At 42.8% G+C, this 16314-nt stretch overlaps 1 protein-coding gene across 1 annotated transcript in view; it reads left to right on the top strand.

The window, feature by feature from the left end:
• Positions 1-911: 911 nt before the first annotated feature.
• Positions 912-16314, top strand: part of CPE (carboxypeptidase E) — a 55088-nt gene continuing 39685 nt past the window's right edge. Inside the window, exon 1 of the mRNA XM_033159975.1 lies at positions 912-1248. Within this exon, the coding sequence (XP_033015866.1) occupies positions 927-1248 (322 nt within the window). The 5' untranslated portion in view covers positions 912-926. The remainder of the gene's footprint in view (positions 1249-16314) is intronic.

Genomic DNA, 16314 nt, shown 5'->3' with positions numbered 1-16314 from the left:
TGCAAAGTGACCTCTGCCTCTAGGAGTTGGCTCCTATGGTGACACGCGTTTTGGCAGGCAGGCATACACTCAGTGCCAGATTTACGTATAAGCTAAACAAGCTATAGCTTAGGGCCCCACTCTCTTGGGGCCCCCCAAAAAATGTAAAGGGGGAAAAAACTGGATGTACACTTTCAAAATATATAATAAAAAACAAATAAAATAAAACCTACATACAGCAAGTGTTTTGTGTTGTGTAGGCTCCTATGATGTAAGTAATGGGCCCCACCTGCTAGCCTGCTCCCTAAAATATCACTGGTTTGCTCATTTCTATATATAGGGTTCCTACATTCTGCATGTGCTTTAGATACCTATTAGGTCCATAAATTGCCATATATTCAACACAAAAAAAACAGAGACAATTTGTTGTTGACAAAGGACAGCTGGACATATAAAGGGCCCCATTACCTTCAGTAGCTTAGGGCCTCATCAAACCTAAATCCAGCCCTGCATACACTTCATGCTAAGGAGAGTGTTGGGGCATGTGCAGAGTGTCCTGAGAGGCACCCTCCCTCAACTGATGGCACCTGCGCTCGAAGGGACAGGCCAACCTTCCTCTTGGAGCGAAGCCCCCCGGGCGCCTCCACGGCGCTACCAGGTCGACGGGGCGGCGCGCGCGTGGCGGAACGTCACACCTTCGCATCCCCCGCCCGCGCGCGGCAGTGGTACATCCTGCGTCTCCCCCCGGCGGCTGCGGCGCGAGTAGTGCAGTCTGCGGAGCGAGCACTCTTCCTGGACAGAGCAGGTTTCTCCGCCTGCGGGAGGTGGAGGCGAGCGCAGAGGGAGCGCAGCCCGCGTCGACGCAGCACGTCAAGGCAGCAGCTGAGCGAAGAAGAAGAAGCCCGCATTGCCACCCGCCGCTCGCCCGTCGTTCTTCTTCGTGAGGCATGGCGCGGCGAGGTGGGCTCTGGGCGCTGCTGCTGGCGGCGCTCTGCGGCGCGCTGGGCGCCTTCGCCTTGCGGCAGGGCTCCGAGGCGGAGCAGCCCGAAGCGGTGGCGGGCGGCGGCTCGGCGAACCGGCGGCGCCGCCTCAGCCAGGAGGACGGCATCTCCTTCGAGTACCACCGCTACCCGGAGATGCGCGAGGCGATGGTGTCGGTGTGGCTGCAGTGCTCGTCCATCAGCAGGATCTACACCGTGGGCCGCAGCTCCGAGGGCAGGGAGCTGCTGGTCATCGAGCTCTCCGACAACCCGGGCGAGCACGAGCCTGGTAAGGGAAGCCCCCCTGGCCCCTGACGCAGCCCCCCGGTAGTGCTGGGGTGGGGGTGTCCTGGGTGCCTCCTCTTTTCTCCACTCCACCGTCCCCATTTTTTCCTTTGCTTTCTCAGGTGGAATAAACAACCTCTCTCCCTTGCAAATTCACACTCGGCATTGAGGTCAGCGTGACCCCCTTGGGTCTATTTCGGGGATCATGACCTCATGCAGGAAGGAGAGTTAGGAGACCTTTGAAATCCCGGCCATGGTGACCCCCTTTTATGGCAGCGAGGGTACAATGTGCTGTGTTCCCAGTACGGTTACGTGTGTGCGCAGACCTGGAAACGCAGAGCATGCAACGGATGCTATGGTGATAATGATAATCTTTCCTGGTAACCGGGCTTTGAGGATCTCTGCCTACACCTTCACAGCCATGATTTTGACTCGGCTTAGTGGGCTGGCTGAGCTGCTTGTGTGATGGCAGAGGCCACGTGCAGCGCATTTCACCGTACAATGGCTTTGGACGGACAACTGAAACCTTCCTGGTTTAAGGGAATTAGTTGGGAAAAGGATTCATCTGTGCGGGCCTTATTGGAGTGGGAAGAGAAGCAGGTAGAGAGCCATTTGGCGGGATGGTTTCTTATAGACTTGACTCTCCAGATGCCATTGAAGTGCAGCTCCCATAATCTTCCACCACTGGCCATGCTAGTTGGGATTGGTGGGAACTGGAGTCTTAACTGCACCTGGATAGCCACAGGTTCCCCATCACTGTTATAGATCAAGGTACCAGCCACATGTCAGGTTGCATAGGAAGGCCTCTGTCTTCAATCTTTAAAGAGCCAGTAGCCATTGATGGAAAGCCATATATGTACCATGACTTGTTGGAGACTAGCTCCATCTCTTTCTGTCTCTCTCTTCACACACACACACACACACACACACACACAATGTTAAAAGTGTAACACAGGTCCTCCTATTCAGAGAAATGCTTCTCCACTGCAGCTGCTTGATGCAATAACAGTAGTAGCTAAAATTTCTCTGAATACATGAATCGGTCAAATAATACCCATGCTGGTGCTGCCAGGTTCCATGGTGGCGCACACAGTGGCTAACAATATTTACCATACAGTCTGGCTGGTAAGGAAATAAGGTAAAGGGACCCCTGACCATTAGGTCCAGTCATGAACGACTCTGGGGTTGCGGCACTCATCTCACTTTACTGGCCGAGGGAGCCGGTGTACAGCTTCCGGGTCATGTGGCCAGCATGACTAAGCCACTTCTGGCGAACCAGAGCAACGCACGGAAACGCCGTTTACCTTCCCACCGGAGCGGTACCTATTTATCTACTTGCACTTTGACGTCCTTTCAAACTGCTAGGTTGGCAGGAGCAGGGACCGAGCAATGGGAGCTCACCCCATCGCGGGGATTCGAACTGCCGACCTTCTGATCAGCAAGCCTTAGGCTCTGTGGTTTAACCCACAGCGCCACCCGCATCCCATCACTCCACAGTAATGGCTCCCAAATGCATCCTTAGCAGTCTTCCAAATCAAAGCCTCACATTTGTGCATTCCAACCAAGCATACAGATAATTAATCCCCAGTCAAACAGTTATTAAAAAGTGAATGTTTGGTCTACAAAAATATATGGCAGCATTAAGCCTAATTTACAACCGGCTCATTCATTCTAGGGCAATGTGGTGTCATAACCAGCAACAAAACTACTTCCATCTAGACTCTCACCCTCATAGGGTTGTATTCTATACCGGTTCAGTCAGTGTCTCACACTGAGTGGTACTGAACACCTTTGAAACGAACAAAAACATTACAACTCAGATTCTCACTTCGGACAGCAAAAACTACCCAACAAGGCTGCTCAAGACATTTTGGTGTTTGGGGAAAACCACAAAATGGCACCTCCCTCCCCACAGGGAAGAAGTGGGGAGTAAAGATCTACATCTGAATCTGCTACCCCTATGGGTCCTGCCACTCACCTCACCTTGCCTCATGGGTGGGCCAATCCTGCTACCCAATATTATATCACTTATTTCTCCTACTTGGATAATACATCCCACAGCACAAACTTAAAAGAGGTTGGTGCCCTCATGCAAACTCCAAAAGGTTTGCACTCTAGTGTGGCAGCAAGCCAGATAGCCATAGATGTTTCTACTATCCTTCTTCTGGAATCAGCAATGAAGTGTTGGCTGGTTGGCATCTAGGAACAGAGTGGGCAAGCAGATGGAATGGCCTACAAGCTCTCACTAGCAGCAGCAGTAAAAAAAAAATCAGGAAAAAAATCAGAGCAGGTCAGCATCCTATTGTTGAAAACAGAGATCCCTGCAAATATCAAAGCTGCATGAATCAACACATTGGGCAACAGGCACGATAAACAGGAAGCCAGTTTTTGTTTTAGGTGAATCTCGTAGTAATTCTCATTGATATAGCAATAGAAATATAATGATGAGATACCATTTGAATGAAAACATTTCCATTCACCATAGCCTTTGCTGTCTATTACTGTCTGCCACAGTAGAATGTGGACTTTTTGACCACTTGATTGTTATTTATTGTATTTAATGTTTTCAGTGGTGTTACATATTCTGCATTGTATTTTATTATTTGCTTTGAGGTGCCAGCATAACAGGTGGGATATAATTATTTAATCAGTAAATAATGAACATAAGATTGTCATAAGTCAGATCTGCCAAACGAATATCTAGACCTTTGACAGTAGATTCTGATGATAGATGCATATACCAGGCAACAGTGATGATGAATTCTAGAATATCTCTCTTACTGCAAGATAGGACAAATGATAGAATGACACACAGGATTATACATTGACTGATGAGCACCAGTTGTATAAGAATAAATCGAGTTAATTAGGAAATTATTGAATAATAATGGCACTAGTTTGCATAAATTAGAGCAAGACTCAGAGGTTGCTCTGCTGCTTTTTGTGTGTGGTAAAGCTGCAGAATGTACCAATTGTCCTTCATTGCCTGGAGAACCCAAGTCTTCAAAAGTTTTCTTTTTGTTCTTCCTAGGAAAACTCTGGCTTGCCTTAAGATTCAGCCACATGTTCTGTCAAGCCAAAATAGTTCTTAGCTGCTAGCACAGCTTAATCTTTGTTTGGTTGTGTGTGTCTTTGAAAATTCCCAAAGCTGTACCCCTTCTAAGCTGAGCAAGAGAATGATTTGACTTTTTAATTTGCCAAAGCTTTATTTTTATTAGAAACTCAATGTCTTTATACCAAGAGATCAGTGAATTAACCTTGGGTTTTGTGAATAGAGGCTTGATTGTGAGAACTCCAGAATCTATTGGGAGAACAGTGTGGGAGTGATGAATACTGCAAGTGTCAAGAGCTGAGGAAGACACTGAAGGGAAGGAAAAGATCAGGAAGAAAACCTGTTTGGGACTATATGTTTGTTTAACATGCACACCATGTAAGGACGAAAGGGGGTGGGGAGCCAGTTTCAAGTATGTGTTTATTTGCACACACATATTTAAAGGGAAATATTCCACAAAACAGCTTATAACACGTTTAAAAATACAAATCCAGGCTTATAAAACTGTTTAAAAACATACAGCAAAACTAAAATCAAAGTTCAGCAACAGCAGCAATGACTCATCCACACTCCACTAAACAGCCTCCATTTAGGATCCTTCCCTGCCCATTTTATCTCCCTCCCCCCCAAAAAATTCATTAGTATTTCAAATATACATTCCAAGATGTCACTGGTATCTAGTCTGGATGTTATACAAAACAGAAAAGGCAGTGGTCTGTGACTCATATTTCTGCTATTCCCATCCCTGCTGAAATTATATGAAGCATGAACTTGTGGGTCTTGTCTCCGAGGAGTTCTATAGGGGCTGGACCCATGAAGGTTGGAGCTCCCCCCCCAAAAAATAATAATAATTGAGAAAGGTATCATAACAAGGCACTACTTCATTACAGGCTGAATGCAGTTTATGCATTGGACTTAGCTGCATTGAAATAGGTTTTGTACATTAAAGTGTTTCAGCTTGTAAATGAACCACCATACAATCATATTAAAAACCTGTGTCGTTTTGGGTTGCTCATTCTACTCAACATTTCCAGGTTTCTTGTTCTACATGATTTTGCAATTTAGGGGTATCGCGCCATATTTTGGAGCTTAAGAAGTGGCTGAGAATTATGTTACATGGTAAGAGCCTAGCAATCTCTTTGCTAGCACAAACCATGGCAGTTTCAATAGATTTCTGGCAGCACAAGAACTGGGTCAGCCTAGGTCTCCATCCAAAACCATGGAAATGGCATTTGAACCTGTGGGGAAATTGCCACTTTGAAGGTAAGATTTGAACTTGGGACTGTCACTTACCAGAAAAGATAGCTTGTAGATGCAGCTATGGATGTTTTTAGATTCTTGCACCAGGCTCAGCTATTTCAAGAGATGCTGAAGTCAGATTAGAAGGTCAGTTTCCACAAAGCTTCTTCTAGTTGCGTTTTTAAAAGTGGTTTTAAAAAGCAGTTACTTCCCACCTTGTTCCTAGAATAACAATAGCCACACTTAGAACATACATTTAAAGCATTGTGATACCACTTTAAACATTCATGGCTTCCCCCAAAGGATTCTGAGTGTTTGCTAAGGGTGCTGAGAGTTGTTAGGAAACCATCTATTCCCTTAGAGTTCCCTGTGAAGTGGGACTGGTCATTATACCACTCTGGGAATTGCATTTCTGTGAGGGGAACAGGGGTCTTCCACCAGCCCTCAGCACCCTTATCAAACTAAAGCTCCCGTAATTCTTTGGGGGAACCAATGACTATTTAAATGGTACCATAGTGCTTTCAGTGTTTGATGTAAATATGGCCAATAGGTTAAGTACTCTGTGGAAGGCCGGTAAGTTTGTTAGACTGATAAGATAACAAATCTGGCCAGCTGTTGCAGTCATATATAATGCACATGTCTTCTGTCTGAGTGCGTACTTCAGGGAGCTTAGATTTCATAAATAAGCTACACACACACACACACATATGGGTTTATGTTGTTGCAAAACTTAGAAAGCACAAATTAATACAGTTGTTGCTCTTCTGTTTGATTTATTGAATGACACTGAATAAGAATGCTGCTTGTTAAATATTGTGACCTATGCTGATTTTTGGAGGAGGTCTGGAAAAGGAAGAGGCTCAGCCTGCCTGCTAAAACATATTTCGTATGGATCTATGCCTCACTTTGTGAATATGCACACGAGCATATTTTGTATCATGTATATCAAGCTGAACTTCGAGAGGATCATTTAGGCACCAGAAGCTTGCTATCACTGTGCCAAGCAGCTGATTGCACTACAAAGTTCCCCAGTAGGGACTCCATTGTGCAGCCAACCTCCCACCAAAAGCAGATCTTGAAGTCGGCATGAATCAGTTGGTTGGCGGTGACTTCAAGCAACACTTGAATCAGCGTGGCTCTTCCTTTCGTGCAAGGGAAAAATGAATCACCTCACATCATGGTGAAGTCTGACAGGTGGGTGCCTACCCCCACCCCACCTGAAAGAGGGGTCCACTGTGGGTGAAGGAACCCAGGAACTCAGGAACCCATGATCTGGCTGCTGGATGGAAAAGGTTCAAAGATAAAAATTGCACTGCATTGAGCTGCAGTTTATACGTGGGATTTTTTTTTTAAAAAAAGAAGCAATCTTTGACATATATGAAAGGTAATATTGCATCATATTATAGTGTGACCAAGAAATTGAACCCTGAATGAGACTGTGCAAATGAAAGGGCAGGACCATACATATAGGGCCATAGAGTAAATTTCAGTGACTGCAGTCACTAGGGGTGAAGAAAGCAGATGGAGAGAAACATGTTGAGGTATTGATTAGATTGCACAAGCAACTAATCTGATTTCCAGAAGGCATCCCAATCCCAGGAAAACAAGAAATTGCCTTATACAGACCACTGGACTATCTAGCTCAGAGTTGTCAATATTATAGTAATTGTCAGCAGCTCTCAAGGGTTGCAGGCAGGAGTCTCTCCCAGCTACACCCAGAGATGCTGGGGATTGAACCTTGGACATTCTGCATGTAAAGCCGATGCTCTGCTACTGAACCATGGCCCTTCCCTAAACATTTCTACCAGTGGTTTGTGTGCCAGCATTAAGTCACTTTAGGGTTGGCACATTTGGACGTATTGTCACATGGCTCTAGAATATTGCTGTTGAAACACCATATTCTCCTGAGGACTAATAGACTGGTGTCATTCATGTGTGTGTGTGTGTGTGTGTGTGTGTGTATCTGCTACCAACATGAGTCTGACCAAACTGTGGGAGGCAGTGGAAGACAGGAGTGCCTGGCGTGCTCTGGTCCATGGGGTTACGAATAGTCGGACACGACTAAATGACTAAACAACAACAACATCATATATATTTCTCACATTTTCCATAACATCTATATTTTGTATCTTTTTTTTTTTTACAACATCAATTTAACCTTCAGACCTCCTCCCTTCCCTCCATGGATTTCTAAAATAATGGGGTCAAGTACGCTTCCCAACTTTAATTCTGACCACCCTTTTAATATACTCCATGGTGGTCTTTTAGCTCGCCACTGCTTGTTAGTTAATAGAAGTTAACTCAGCAGATATTAAAATAAAATACAGTGTATTCACATTCTTTGTAGCTTGTAGAAAACTTCCTGCAGATCAGCTCACCACAGCCGGGACGGACCTAATGGACTGGTGTCTTGAATTAGTTATAAGAAAAGTTTCTATTTCTAAAACAAAACAAAAACAAACAAACCAACAACATAAAACCCTTTATTTAAATACCCTACAATGTATACATTAGATACAAGAATAGTTCTCCAGGAACAGATCTGGCTTATTGTGTCATTCTTTTAAAAGTATCTTGGCAAATCTTGAAAACCAATTATGCACTTTAAAAAAACATACAGAGTGGCTTTTTTCCTAGACTCTTCTCCTAGAGCTGCTAAATGTTAAAAATGGGAGAGTGCCAGCTTTTGCTTGGCCAAAAGTCTTTGATGGTTTATTGAATGCTAGCAAAGGATAATAGATTTTTTGTGTGTGAAAAATGTAACTGGAGTACAGAGTTCCTATTTAAAACCTATTTACTGTGCCCTTTCTCAGAGATAAGTAAAACAAAAATGTAGACCTCAGGAACAAGTTGCCCCACAACACCTTGTCTGAAGAACTTACACGATCACAGGCTATATCTTGATTGGAATTTGCTAAATGTAGTTTTGATGCTGCAGCTCATTTTGACCAATGATATAAAGGGGTCATATAAGATGTAGTTTCCATTGCCTCACAAAAAAGTAATAAGTAATAAGCTGCCTTACTCCTATGTATCGATGTTGCTTTTCTGTAATAAATGGTTTGTGTCTTCCTTTTGCTAATTGGATCAAAGCATGACTGATGACTTAAATTATCTCATCTGGATTCTTCACAGCATTGCATTTCACACCAGCAACATGAATCACAGCAATTCAGGCAGATGTGCAAGAAAAGAGGAGAGTGACTTATCTATAGCATACTGCATTGCCTAGATAATGTAAGGCTCCTCATGGCAGACGACCCAGAAATTGTAGGGATATGCATCTAGGGACTTTCCATGTCCTAGTGCTTCAAAAGTCAAATGCTGCCTTAGTTTGGGGGGGGGGGTTGTTATTTTTGGCAGTTTTCCATGGGATGCCTGGATTAAGTTATGATTCTGAAAACCTACAACATAAAGTGGCTTGGGACTATTTTGTCTGAAACAATTGCATCTTCTCTGTGGCCTTTCCTTGGCATCATTCTCACATACTGAAGTACTATGCTGAAATTATATTAAGTTGTCATGCACAAGGCACGAGAGGCTCAAGGCAATTTATTTATTTTAAAATTATTTTTATTTGCCATTCTCTGGAGGTTTGTGGTACCACTACATTTTCCATGTTGTTCATTATTGTTATCTCTGATTACTTTTTATTCCGACTTCCTCTAGTGGTAATTGACAAGAGCCCTGTTGGATCAGTCCAGCATCCTGTTTCATACTGTAGCCAACCAGAGGCCTTTGGGAAGCCCATATAAAACAGAACATGAAAGCAATAGCTCTTGCCTGGTGTTCCCAGCAAATAGTAATTTGTAGGCATACTGCCCAGGAATCAGAGCCAGGCATTGACTTTAACTAGAGTTGTAGAATCTGATTACATTTAGGTCAGTCCTGGCCCTTGTACCATGGATGGTTCCATCCTGAGTTGCTTTTTTTGGTGAGAAAACAGAGGTGATGACTGTATACACATTCTCCTTCTTTTGACAGATTCTGCTGTAATCTACAGCCTTCTCCCACTCCAAAGCCCAAGCGTGGGGGAATGGAACATAGCAGCAGTCAAACAGCATCATTCCTGATACAGCTGTTGTGGCTCAGATATTTCTTGGTACTTATAAATAGTGGCATTCAGTTGAATGTCATTTTTCTTCACCTAGCTACAGAAATTCCATGTGCATACAACAATGTTTCGTTCTGCTGTAGTTATCTGGCTTGCACATCAGTGAAAATTAAACATGCCTGAAGCTAGTGTGTGTTTTAAAAACTAGAATCTAGTTACTAGGTGTTGGCTTATTTAGCATTCTTCAGTGTTTGAAATGAGTTGATCTCACTTGGTGCAGAGCACAAGGGGTCGGCTTTCTATTAAATGTAGCACTTAAGCATGGGGCTAAAGTTAACTTTGGCATAAATATAGGACAAATACAATTTCACTGAAAACCGGAACCCAAGTAAAATGCTTTGGAGGATCTTCAGCAAAGGGGGGTGGGGGGGGGGAGAGAGATTCTGCAGGCTGAAAGCCACATGCTTTGCAATTGGTTGATCAACATGTCCACCAGTAGTTTTTCATCATCATCTTCTACTTTTAACATGTCGGCACTGTCTGACTTCCCCATCATAATTCTGAGCACCTTACCTGACTTGCATTTGTATTGCTCTATCTCTAGCTGAACCAATCACTGGAATGTGGCCCTCAAGCTAAAAAAGGTCCCCCCCCCCAGTATGTGATGGAAGGCATTTCCATATCAACATATCTTCATTGTAAGGGTAGCTGCATGCAAGGTTTTTGAAATAAAGGATCTGTATGTGCTGTGGAGCTTTAATGCCAAAAGAGGCACCTAAAGTAAGGAACACTTGGCAACTCTCTTAGTAAGTCAGCTGGTGCAGGAGGACAAAGAATGAGTCCTTTGGGGATATCTTAAAATGTCTGAAAATTACATGTGAGTAAAATTTAAACATGACTCAAGAAGATATATTCCAAAGGTCTATATGGGATGTTACAACAGCTGAGGGGCTTGAATATTCATGCACTATTATTGTGCTCTCCATTGTGGGCTTTGGGGCTGCACTTTGACCGTTTCTGCTACAATACCCAATCAAAGCACTTAAGCAAACTCACTTTCCCCCAAATCTCTTGTAATATCTAAATAATCTTTTACTCACTTAAACTCCCCAGCGATTCAAAGGGCCTTGTTGAGTTCAGCTTACAGCAACATTTTCCTTTCTCTCTGGTGAAGCCATAAAAATGTACACCCTGAGTACTTTTTAATGAAGTTTTTTTTTTAAGGGAATGGGTGTATTTCCTGCATTTGGCAATAAATGCCAGTTTAATTTACAAAAAGTTGTAAAATGTTTTGGAAGTGAACTGGAATCTCTATCTTTAATAGGTGCTTTTTCAAAACATAAAAGATGTTAGCAAATAATTGGCTCGAAGAAGAAGAAAGGCTGCCATTTTAAGAAAGTGCTTTAACATCATTTTTAAAGATGCTTGTGGGTTCATCCAAAGGTTTTATCTTTTGCGGTTATTTTTTAAATTGATGGAAAACAGAGATACTTGGATCTGTGAAAATTCCAAGGCTAAAGCATGTATACAGATGTTCACGCAAACGTTTTCATTAAACAAGACAAGATATAGTGAACATATTTCTTGTTTATAGTGGCTTCAAAAAGCAGTGCTTCAAATATGACCATGTTGCTATTTTACAGACTACCATTCACGCTAACAGAAGAGGTAAGCATGGTTATATGCATCCATTTGAGTTGACTTCTGTGGCCTCTTGTAATTGTAGGAATGTTGATGCTACAGTGTAATATCTTGTTTTGGTGTGTTACAATATGCTGGATTGTTCCTCCAATAGATAGTAAACTTAATAGAGGCTAATAAAGGAATCACTTTAAATTAAAAGAAATCTGTGCCAAAGAGAGATAAGTACCTTACTTGGAAAATTCCTCCTTGTGTGCTAAATGCCACCCATGCAGAGCTACACTAGACCTATACAGAAAGTAATCATTTGTTCTAGTGAAGCACTTGGCTCTTAGGCTAAGCTTGTTGCACTGGAGAGATTCTCTAGAGAAGTTTCTGACCTTGCCAGAAGGATTGGATTCAAAGACCTTATAATATATACTCTTTTCATATTTCCTATGGTTTCCCCAAGCAGCATGTTGTAAAAACATTATTGAACCTCTTCAAACATTGCGAGTATCAGTGCTAGAAGGAAACGGGTGGGATTAAGAGAAGACGGAGAGCAACATGAAGGGTTGTGTGTGTGTGTGTGTGTGTGTGTGTGTGTGTGCACGCACACGCGTTCAGGTGAAGGTGAAAGGAGAGGACTGGAAATTTTCCTGTTGAAAGCTTTCACACTTTCCCAAGAATCCTGGAGCCTTTCTCCTTCAAACTGATAGCGAAATGAGAGCCTTGGAAGGTGGTAGATGACAGAGATGGGTGGCCACCTCTCAGGGGTGATGTAGTTGTGGATTTTGTCCTTTGGCACAGGTTTGACTAGATTGGGTTCCCAAGCTATGGTCTCATAGCTTATGCGTTAAGTATTCACATATATTTTTAACTGTATTTTTATTACTTCTTTGATTTATTATATTGTATTTTATTGCATTATAATTTGAATTCTATGGGATTGTGATACAATAAAATACAATATGTAAGAAATAAAAGAAGCAATAAAACCATTAACAATCATAAAGCATACAGCACAGTACACTACAATGTTCATTTCCCTGAGGCTTCTAAGGCTGCAGCTCAAAAAGATGTAAAAGATGGTTTCATAATAATAGTTAAACTTGGTGGATTGTGTCCAGTGTTTACTCACTGACTTTTCACTTTTGCAACTCCATTCCAGTTGCATTTAATAAAATTTGAGGCTCCGCTAATTTGGGAGAATGTGGTTGTACTTGTATACTATAATATGTTGTGGGACTTTTGTCCAGGTAATAAAGGTGAGCTATTTCCAGATGGACCTAGGGGCCAAATGAGACATGACATTACAGTTTTGTGACTGGATCCTCTCATGTTGTGAGGCTTTGCTTCTGTAACTCCTAGTAATTGAATGTGCACCCTTCCAAGTTTAATTTTTGTTTTAGCTTTTCTGTACCTCTGGTGTGTTGCTGGAGAGCAATATTCTGCCACTATTTTATGTGTTCCCTAGCATCTTGACTCTAAAACAGGAGTGGGAACTCTGTAGCCCTCCAGATGTAGTTTGACTCTTAACTTCCATCTGCTGCAACCAACATGACCAATAGCCAGGGTTGGGAGTTGTAGTCCTGCAGCATATGAAGGGCCAAAGTTTCACTACTCCTGCTGTAAAGGTTTCCTTTTGCCTGAGAAAAGGAGCAAGTGTGGATTAAGAGCACAGGGCAGATCAGCTTGTAAGCGTCTCACCAAAACTCTCTCTTGGAAATGGACATGGGAGTAGCCCTTGATCGCTATTCAACTGGCATGGGATCTTATATAAGCATGCAACCTTCCTCAGGCTCTCTATTCAGCTGTATATATTGTGGACATTTTGTTCTTTGTTAACGGCATTAGTTGTGAGATTTTCATACCTGGGAGTAGGTGTTCTTGGAGCCAAGTCATGGAGGGTTAGGAGTCTGATTTCTTTGTATGGTGTACTGTGTTGCTGCCTGCGTTTCCCTCTGCAAACAGACTCTTTCTGTCTCTTTCTGATAGATGGAGCAAATAGTTTTTTTTCCCTGTGGAAAAATTGTGGCACTTGCAGAATCCTTCTCTTCTTCCGCTGCCCTCCCAAGTTTGAGAAGCCCCATTTAAGCCACTCAGAATGTTCTTTCCCTGATTTATGATTTTGCAACAGCTGATATCATTTCAGCCTCATGTCATAAGGCGTGCCATGTGGAAACTGATAACTGCATAAATCTGCATATGGAAAAACGAATTCAGGCTTTCCTCTGAGTAAAATCTCCTGAAATGTAGTTTCCTAACACAGGAGAAAATATACCTAGTTGCATTAGTAGTGTTGGAAAAGAGGTACTTGGACTCACGCAGGCCCATATGACTTGAAAATCGTGGAACTGTCTGAAATAGAAGTTGCTATGGTTACAGAGAGGATTAGCCGGCTGAGGCTGCTTCCATTGGTCTGCGACTAGCACAAGTTGCTTGTTCGAGTAGCATTAAAATGTTGTCTCCTGCTGCTTTTATGTCGAGACCATCTGGTGTAGGCAGTAGTTAAAGGTGCAGCCCTGCTCTGAAAAATGCTGGGCAGCATGTTGTCGTTGTTGTTTTTAATTTGTTGTAAATGGAGCTTATGAGGTTCACAGGTTTTCAGAAGAGGGCAATGGCACCTTAAAAGATTCTCAGTGCATGTATAATAGCAAAACATGCTATTGGCACAGCAAGCTGCCACAGTGCCTATTATATTGATTGCACATATATGTACTCCTGTTTATTTCTTGGAGGTGCCACCTGTTTAATAACCAGTATTTAAAATGCCTTTACATGTCGGAAATCTCTGTATATAAATTATTCTGGTACGTGAAATTTGCTGACAGTTGAGGAGACAATTTTCACTGTTGGAGGCAGTATATCTCTGAATGCCAGTTGCTAGAAATAGCAGGTTGGGAGTGTGCTGTGGTGCTTAGATTCTGCTTGCAGGCTTCCCATGGGCAAATGGCTGGTGTGAACAGAACGCCAGAGTAGGTGGGCTCTTCTTATAGTTTCAGGATTTTGCTTTAACTGATTCCTTTAGTGTGAGAGATGTTACCTCTTCGTGTTTATTTATAAAGGTCATGCAATTCTTCAACTCTGATTTGCATCAGGTGCTTTTGGATTTCCACAGATTCCACCCCCCCCTTGCTTTAGTGATTTATGCTATAGCATTTCATTATTCCCAAGTATGTAAAAATAGACGATTGGTTCCAGTAATATCCCATTCTAAACAAAAGCAGATCCCATCAGATTGCACAGAAGAAATGTGCTCTTGGGGCCAAACATTGTGTTATATCTCTTGCACTAGGTGATTTTCAGGAGGTTAGCATGAGTGTAAGACAATAGAGAATTCAGCCCTCTGCATTGAAATTCAGCCAATTTAAATTCAAATCTTGATGAGAGCAGTACTAGGAAACTGTTATGTAGGGAAGCAGGAATGTGCTTCTTATTTTAATTTTGCTAATGCTATACATTGCACATGCACACAAGATTTTGTCCTAGGTGGTTCAAGTGCGTTGCAGAATGTAAAGTGTTTTCCTGCAGAGGATAAGCTGCAGCATTGAACAATATCAGATCATGAGCTGGGGGTGGGGGGAGAGATGGTTTTCTTCTGGGCACTTCTTCTCTCCTTCATACCTACTTCATTTATATGCTTTCATGGTTGCCAGGCCCATTTATTTTTGTTAAACTTTTTTTTTTTGGCTTGGGCAGTTGTGCAAATGAAGAGGAAAGGGGGTTCCCCTCCCACAAGGGCAACCCACTCTTTAACTGAATAATCCTGCCCGGTGTGGGTGGCAACCCATCCTAGGACCCACTCCATCTCCTGCAGAAAAAAACACACCTTATCATGGGTTAGTTCAACATTCCGTTTAACTATGTGACAGGGCAGTTGCGTAATGAAGAGGGGTTTTTATCTGCTAAACTAATCCACAGATTTCTAAGCCTTCCTATTAGAGCTTTGGCTTCAGTGCAGTTTTATTTTTAATTATTTAGAAACACAAGAGTTGCATTCAACACTGTATGAGCAGCATTCCACTCATGCAATGGGACTTCCTCTTCCTTACCCTTAACACCCCTAAGATCTGCTGCAGAGGGTCTCCCGCAGCAGACTTTGAAGGTGTACAGAAGGCTGCAGAGGAGTGTTGTGCAAGCAGAACAGCAGTGTTGGATGCAACTCATGATTTTTAGTCTGCCCATTATCTTCATTGTGAAGATGATTGCATGAAGAAAATAAACTTGTTTGTATGTATACACCAGGGGTAGGAAACCTAAAGCCCGTGGGCCGGATGTGGCCCAATCCGGCCCATGGACGGTCCGGGAATCAGCATGTTTTTACATGAGTAAAATGTGTTCTTTTATTTACAACGCATCTCTGGGTTATTTGTGGGGCATATAGTCTAGTTGTGGGGCATATATGGTCTGAGGGATGGTAGACCGGCCCACGACTGAAAAAGGTTGCTGACCCCATACACTCTTTAGGAAGGAGGGGACCCTCTTGAACAAGTTGGTCCTGGACCCAATGGATTGTGACAACTATTGCCCATTTGAAACAACTGCAGACATTCAAGGATAAAATTGAAAATCTGGATTCATTGCAGCCTTGGGACTCAGCTACATTAGTAAAGAAAAAGTATTGTACAGTATATGCGTTATAACACTGTGACAACAGATGACGCTGCGGAGTCCCGACTTTAGCCAGCATGTTTTCCCATTATGAAGTTTACAATGCGTTTTCCTGAAATGCTTTTTTGATGTGTCTAGATCCAGCCTTGGTCACCTTGATGGATGACCTTTATAAAGAGCAGCTTAGGGAGAATGCAGCCCTCCTCCTTTTGCTCAATGTCTTAGTCACTTTTGGTCCCATTAGTCATGGTATCCTTCTGAAATGATTTTGCGGGATGGGTATTGGTGGCAATGTTTTTCAGTGGCTGTATTCCTACCTGCTATCTCCAAATAACAGCATTGTGAGTGTTCTTCAGCTGCTTGACATTTGTGCTGTGGAGCGCAGTGGGGCACTTTATTGTCCCTAGTGCTGTTCAACATTCTATATGAACCTGTTGGGAGGAGTTATTGTGAGTTTTGGAGTGAGAAGACATCAGTGTACTGATGATACC

This window comes from Lacerta agilis, chromosome 9 (genome assembly GCF_009819535.1).
Source record: "Lacerta agilis isolate rLacAgi1 chromosome 9, rLacAgi1.pri, whole genome shotgun sequence".
NCBI lineage: Eukaryota > Metazoa > Chordata > Lepidosauria > Squamata > Lacertidae > Lacerta > Lacerta agilis.
This window is presented reverse-complemented; position numbering and strand designations above follow the sequence as displayed.